Source organism: Gracilinanus agilis, chromosome 3 (genome assembly GCF_016433145.1).
Source record: "Gracilinanus agilis isolate LMUSP501 chromosome 3, AgileGrace, whole genome shotgun sequence".
NCBI lineage: Eukaryota > Metazoa > Chordata > Mammalia > Didelphimorphia > Didelphidae > Gracilinanus > Gracilinanus agilis.
The window spans coordinates 637,417,336-637,425,301 of NC_058132.1; the positions used below are offsets into that span (position 1 = coordinate 637,417,336).

Below are 7,966 nucleotides of genomic sequence, written 5' to 3' on the forward strand. Positions count from 1 at the left end.
ATATATTGTTGTTGGAATTGAGATCTGATCCAGCCATTTTGGAGAATAATGTGGAACTATGTTCAAAGGATTCTAAAACTGTGCATACCTTTTGACCCATTAATACCATTACTAAGTTTGTATTCCAAAGAGATTTAAAAAAAGGGAAAAAGACCTATTTGTACAAAAATATTTATTGAACTTCTTTTTTGTAGTAGCAAGGAATTGGAAATTGAGGGATTATTCATCAATTAAGGAATGGCTGAACAAGTTGTGGTATACGACAGTGATGGAATACTGTTGTGCCATAAGAAATGTTAAGGAGCGAAATACTATTTTACTATAAGAAATGATAAGCAGGGTGATTTCAGAAAAAAAGATCTACATGAACTGATACAAATGGAAATAAGCAGAACTGGGAGGACATCGTATAGTAATAGCAATATTGTATGATGATCAACTGTGAAAGACTGGCAGTACAATGATCTGGGACATATCTGAAGGACTTATGACAAAGAATGCTATCCACCTCCAGAGGAGAAAGAACTATTGTAGTCAGATGCAAATCAAAGCATACTGTCTTTCACATTAGTTTATTTAGTTTTATTTTGGGATTTTGGCTTTATAAATATTCTCTAACAACAGTGACCAATATGGAAGTATGTTTAGCATGATAATACATGTATAACCCAGATCAAATTGCTTACCATGTATGAGACAGGGAAGGGGGAAGGAAGGAAATAATTTGGATCTTATAATTTTGGAAAACATGTTGGAAATGGTTATTATGTCTAATTGGGAAAATAAAATATCTTTGAATAAAATTTTTTAAAAAAGGAAATGTTGCAGGATGATTTCAGAAAAAATTTGGACTTTACATGAACTGATGCAAAGTCAAGTGAGTAGAAAGAGAAGAACATTGTACATAGTTACAGCAATATTTCTTGATAAATCTATGACCTTGTTATTCTCAACAATGCAGTGATCCAAGATAATCCCAAAGACTCATGATAAAAAAATGCCATCTGTCCTCTGAGAAAAATCATGGAATCTGAATGAAGCCTGAAACATACTATAACTCATTTTCTTTTTATTTCATTCGAAATCTTCCACAAAATGACTAATATGGGGAATTGTTTTACATGATTACACATGTAAAATCTGTATCAGATTGTTTGTCTTCTCAGGGTGGTGCTAGGGAGGGTCAGAAGAAAGGAAAGATTTTGGATCTCAAAAGTTCAAAAAATATCAGGTTTTTAAAAATCCGTTTAAATGTAATAGGAATATATTTGGGAAGGGTAGCTGAAAAACTCACTGTAATTTAAGAGATTACAATAGTTCACTACTAATTTCACTTCAGAAGACCAGATTGCTCATTTCTTTCTTTTGCTATTCTACAATATGTGAGGATGACTTTGCTTTTGCCAAGATTTATCCTGATGGTGGGACAAGATAGGTTTTCATCTTTTTGAAGGACAATTTGTGTGGAAAAGACATTTGTGGGAGCAGCTGAGTCAAGCCCAGAGATGGGAAGTCCTGGGTTCAAGTGTGACTTCAGATACTTCCTAGCTGTGTGACCCTAGACAAGTCACTTAACCCCCATTGCCTAGCCCTTACCACTCTTCTGCCTAACATAGAAGAAAAGGGCTTTTAAAAAAAGACATTTGTACTTGCCCTTTAAAAAATTGTAGAAATTGCAGATTTTGGTTTATAGGGGACAAGTATTCTAAATAGGTAATAAAAATATTATCATTGTATAGATAATAAAAGAGGTTCTGAGAAAACTGACTTATTCAGGGTAATAAGTAGCGGAGGCAAGATTCAAACCTAGAATGCTCTGTCCATTATGCCAAACTGCTTCTTAGGTAGCGAGTTCTCTATTTCCTGTCACTGCAAGTCTTCCAAATGGAAGCCTAGTGACTGCTTGTCAGGGATGTGTGAAGAGATTCCTTCCTAGGTATAGATTGGAATAAAAGTGTATTCAGTGATTCTTTGAAGGTGTATATTCATACATTTAATCTATATTTTTAGATTTAAGCTATATGCTTCTGGTGATTAAATCTAAAAATGGGCAGGGGAGAGTTAATCCCATCTTCACAATGTGTGTGCATTAGTGTCTACATCACCTAATGTTAGCTGATTACATGAAGACAATATAAGGCTAAATGTTGTGCCCAAAGTGGAAGCTACATAGTGCAAGGTTTCAGTTCACTGAGCTTCTACCAGTGTTACAGCAGTATTTGGAGCATTATTAAAAAGCAACACTTATTGGGGCAGTATTATAAATGTGTTTATTTAGCACAGCATGCTTTTCAACATAGTTAATATAAAATATATTTTTACACCACAAACAAATAAATAACATGAATCATTTATGTTTAAAAGTCCTGAACCAAAAAAACTTAACACTTTGAAAACTAACAAATATGATTGATTATATGGTATATGTAGTTAATAATAACTATAGTGTGATAATATATGAAAGTTTATGAAGAATAATTTGAACCTCATAACCTGTAAAGTGGGTACAAAAATTATATTTTATAGCTGAGATGCAAAATTAAGTGACATGCCAGTAAGTTCAATTTATCAAACATTATGCTACTATTTGCAATGCATTCTTTTCATCTTTTCATCAGGAATGTTTGAAAATTCCTTCATTTCATTGGATACTCATTTTTTACCCCTGAAGAATTACCTTAGTGTTGCTGGGTAGGTGATTTTTGGTTGTAGTTGTAGCTCCTTTGCCTTTTGGAATATCATGTTCCTGGCCTGTTTATCCTTTAATGTAGAAGATGCTAAATCTTTTCTTGAACATGACTCCATGATATTTGAAATGTTTCTTTTTGGCTGTTTACAATATTTTCTCCATGACCTGAGAGTTTTGGACATTTCTTGGCTATGATATTTCTGGGAGTTTTCCTTTAGGGATCTCTTTCAGGAGATAATGGCTAGATTCTTTCCATTTCTATTTTACTCTCTGGTTCTAGAATATCAGAATAGGATTTGAACCTAGGTTTTCCTGACTTTAGGTTTTACTAAGTCTGTTCACTGTACCACACAGTAGCTAAGGCTTGTGTTTTACTTACTGTGCAACTTCCTGTGATCACTGCGTAAAATGTCTCACTTTGGTGTCTAGAGTGAGCTTCAGCCATGAAATGTAATTTTCTTGCTTATTGCCTCCTCTTGTACATACTTACTGTGACTTCTGAGAGTCGCTTATTTGGGTTATAACATTGTTTTCTTTCTGCAGGTGATATATATTGAAGTGAGTTTGGTATTTTAGATTTTTTTTTAATAACAAGCTATATTGATTTGATGAAAAATATATTGCAAAGTAGTCACTTGGTGCGTTCTCGGCCGCTTGTAATAGCTAAATGAGAAAACTGTTGTATACAGAACTGTCATCCTTAGTAACCATCCAAACTTTTAAATATATTTGAATTGAGAAAACAGATCAATTGGAACTTAAAAGCCTAACAATCCTGAGTGAAGCAGACAGCCAAAATGCTATTAATTTTATAAATGAAAAGGACTCATTAAAAGATTTGGTTCTGAGCTGTTATCTAGCAAAATGATGGTAGATGAAGTTTTGAAGATGTCCTCTGGATTAAGAAGAACCAATAACTTAAACATTTTAGGAAACAGCCAATTTTGTTTTTAATTAAGATCTTTTCTAATAGAATTCTAATAGTAATTTGTAGATTTGTATCTTTTTTCTTTTCTAAAAGTCTGCTTTGTAATAGTAAATGTGTTCAGGGCATCGTGGTAAGTAAATCCAATGTGCATTTTGGATAGATATTAATTATTTGAATAAAGATGTATTAAATTTCAAAATATCAATAGTTTGTGTCAAATAAGAAAAAGAATTGTGTGCTTCCCTTCCATCCCTCAATAATCCATTCTAAACCATTAAAAAAAAACCCAAAATTCTTACCTTCTGTCTTGGGATCAATACATTGATACTGAGCATTGGTTCCAAGGGAAAAAAGTGGTAATTAGAGTTGTAACTTACCCAAGGTCCCACAGCTAGGAAGTGTCCGAGGTCACATTTGAACCCAGGACCTCCTATCTCCAGCATTGGTGTTCTATCTACTGAGTCACTGCCCCCAAAATGTCTTTAAAATAATCAAATAGGGCCTAATTTGATGTGCTTGAAAGTTATGACAAGCTGTCAATCTTGTAATTTTTATTTACAACTTTATATCATAGGAGATGAATATGACGTATGTGCCATTTGCCTAGATGAATATGAAGATGGAGACAAACTCAGAATCCTTCCTTGTTCTCATGGTATGAGCAACTTCAGATTGGTTTTCAAATCATGTATTCAGCATATTTATTAAATATCTTACTAGAGTTGGATAGATACAATTTGGATTTTAAGATGTTTGAGATGCCTTCTAGAAATGAAAAACTTTTCATATCTTCTGTTCCTAAATGAAAAACCTCATAAAGTTTGCTTGAAGAACATGAATGATTGCAAAGGTGTATATTAAGTGCTTTACCATGTGCATTGTGGATTCAAATACAGATGGATATGTTAGTCCTTGCCTTCAAGAAGCTTATAATCTAACAGGGGAAGACTAACAGTGTTCTAGAGGGAATGGTAGAATGGACTGGGTTGAGCAACTATGTTCAGAAGAAAATCTAAACTCCAGTGTCCTAGGGGATTTTTGTTCCAAGTTTGTAATTAATATAGGACAATCTAATGGGGGGAAAATGTATACTCAAGCACATTTTGCCAACCGAATGATGTGTATTTTCTCTCAACAGCGTATCACTGCAAGTGTGTGGATCCTTGGCTAACTAAAACCAAGAAAACTTGTCCAGTATGTAAACAGAAAGTTGTTCCTTCTCAAGGAGATTCAGACTCTGACACGGATAGTAGTCAAGAAGAGAACGAAGTCTCAGAACATACCCCTTTACTTAGACCATTAGCTTCTGTTAGTGCCCAGTCATTTGGGGCTTTATCAGAATCTCATTCCCATCAGAATATGACAGAATCTTCAGACTATGAGGAGGATGACAATGAAGATATTGATAGTAGTGATGCAGAAAATGAAATGAATGAAGAGAGTGTGATTGTCCAACTGCAGCCTAATGGCGAAAGGGATTACAACATAGCAAATACGGTTTGAACTTAAATTCTATTCATCTTCATACCTTATATGAAAACATTTGTTGATCAGCTTTTCCCTTTATGTGTATTTTAGTATATTCTTTCATTGTCCATTCCCCCTTCAGTTACTTCTATAAGAGAGGCCTTTTTGTGTATTCTATGGTTTAATCAGATTGCTTTTAAAAAAAAAATATCAGGTATTCATCCACAAGAAGCACACTTCTTGTTACTAAAGCATAATTTTATCAAGGTGCTGGACCTTAAGCATCATTCTCTTTTAAGAATGGAATATAGCCAAAAAGAAAAGCCACTATAAGTACGGTTTCCAGTGAAGGTTTGATTACAATATACAGATATATTTATTACCATGATGAATTCTGCTGCCACACCATGCATGGCCTAGCCCAATTTCCCAGAATTTTTTGTGTCAACTTGTGGGTTCCCCCTAAACTGCCAGCATTATTGACAGGTTAGGCTATTCAGTATTTTTCTCATGGATACTACAAAATGAAAAAGAAATACTCAGTTAATTTTCTTTCCTATTTGCAAATAGTATTTTATGCCAGAAGATAACGGTTTGTGGTAGAGTGCAGAAAAATGTCAAAATAAAGATGGTTCTTATATTTAATAGTTAAGTGTTGAATATTAGTTTGATCCAGCAGCTAGCTAAACTAATATGGCCCTACTTTTATACTGACTTAGTTTTCAGGACTAAAGGGGTGTTTGTGTGACCAAAGCAAAAAGATAAGCAGCACTGCATAGAAATACTAATTAAAATTTTAGAAAATGTTTGGTTGATCTTCCGATCATATACCTCTTAATAAAGAGCATCTTATGCTAATCTCCTAAACTATGTACAAAGAGAAAATTTTTTTCAAGTATTTGATTTGAAAATGAGTGCTTATAAATATTTAACAGAACTCATAATGTACTTTAACAATGTATTATGAAAAGCTAAATTATAAATATATATGCCATTGTAACTATGTAGAAAGAAGTTAGACTCATGTATAATGAAAATAAGAGAATTTTTTATGGCCTTGTATGAGGGAAGTTTGAAAGTTAATAAACACGTTTTCCACTTTAAGTTCTAGTTGATATGTTGTACAAACACTTTGCATATTTGTTAACATTTCTATATTTATGAAGTGCTGCAAAAGTATAACCAAGAAATTATTTGTATTGTGTCCACATGTATGAGCATACATGCACACATGTGCACGCACACACACCACACACATTGATATTCTAGATGATGTGACCCTGCCGACTATATAGATAATAGAATTGCCTATCTTTATGTGCTAAAGAAACTAAAATTTCATTTTAACTTTGACTTACTGCTTAAAGTACAGCTGGTAGTCTGTTTTTTGAAACTGATACATTCTTGAAAAATTATGGTTTGTAAATTTTTAATGAACCAGTTCTTCTATTAACTTCATTTATAAAGTTGCTTTCTGTCAGGTGGAGAAATCCCCTTTAGCCACAAGATAGAAAAAGCACATTAGTTATGAAAAGGAAAAAATTTTCTCCATTTCAAGGATATTGTGTCTCATATCTATTGAATTATGTTTTTTTGCTTTTCAAGAATCTACTTATAAAGAAATGAATCACTATATCCTTCTGTTTCTTTCCAACTTGTCCCTCATGAAGAAAGGGCCTGTGAAGTGGTGGTCTTTAAAGTTCAGAGTAACTTCAAGTTGGGGTTTCTTTTCCCGTCCAAGACAAGTGTTATTTTAAAAACAAAATACTGGAATTAGAGTTTGCTTTATGTAGCATTCTCAATTAACAACCCTACTTAGGACATTAAGCAGCTCCCTTTTGAATTCTTTTCAAGTTCTCAATAAGAGGTAACATTTCTATAGATGCTCTGTGCCAGCCACTGTGCTAAAGCACTCTATGAAGTTATTCCACTTGATCCTCACAACAGCCCTGAGAGGTATTATCTCCATTTTATAGGAAATGGAGGCAAAGTGTTTTGCCTAGTCACACAAGTCATGTGTTTGAAGCCAGATTTGAATTCAGGTCTTCCTGACTCCAGGCTTAGTGTTCTGTGGCATCTCTTGGCAGGTTTCAAACTCTAATTGTGACCATCCTTGGGCAAATCATTACATTTATCTGAGTCTGTTTACTCGTCTTGAAAAATAGGCAAGTTGGAAAAGATCAGAAATTCTAGGTTAAAATCCATGATCTTATTTAATAACTTAGCTTTTCTGTAAAACTATTGTCTACACTCTTGACAGAGCTCGATTTCTGGCAATAAATTTACAATTTAAAATATTAGTTACTGAATTACTTAAAGAAAACAGACTATAAAATATTACATGATGTAGGTATATTATCATTGGCACAAGAATGACCTAATATCAAAGTAATAGTGTTAGTGTGGGAAGAAACAAGATTCTGTCTCTTAAAAATATTTGCAGTCTTAAGTATTACAATAACATATGAATTAACACTTTACTAGTTGACAGTCTTTCTCATGAGAATAGACTTTCTCTTGGACCACTTGACAAGTGTGTTGTTTCTTGTATAGACTTTGAATCAATTTGAAGTGTGTAGGACCAGAAGAAGAATGCGGTCACTACTATACTAAATCAAGAAACTATAGTCATGTTGGCAGTGCCTGGCACATAGTATCACAAGGTGAAGAGCCTCTTGCACTGGGTATCCCTAGTGACAGCAGTTTGCATCCAGCTCATCTCTTAAGCTCTCAAATGTGTAATGAGGTCCTATTGTCATTCAAGGTATGTTCCTACCTGGTCGACTTTTTAAGAATTCTTAACCAGTCTTAATTGGCACAAACTCAGTGAAGTTTTCACATCAAGTGTCATGGAACTTTTGAGCTAGACAAAGGGCCTTAGA

The 7,966-nt window shown here is 33.8% G+C and overlaps 1 protein-coding gene across 2 annotated transcripts in view; it reads left to right on the forward strand.

Moving 5' to 3' along the window:
- The window catches only part of RNF13 (ring finger protein 13), a 117,075-nt gene extending 110,887 nt beyond the window's left edge, over window positions 1-6,188 (forward strand). For both annotated transcript variants that reach the window (XM_044670848.1, XM_044670850.1), the window contains 2 exons: window positions 4,192-4,272; window positions 4,756-6,188. In XM_044670848.1, coding sequence (XP_044526783.1) covers window positions 4,192-4,272; window positions 4,756-5,120 — 446 coding nt within the window. In that variant the 3' untranslated portion in view covers window positions 5,121-6,188. The remainder of the gene's footprint in view (window positions 1-4,191; window positions 4,273-4,755) is intronic.
- The last annotated feature ends 1,778 nt before the right edge of the window (window positions 6,189-7,966 follow it).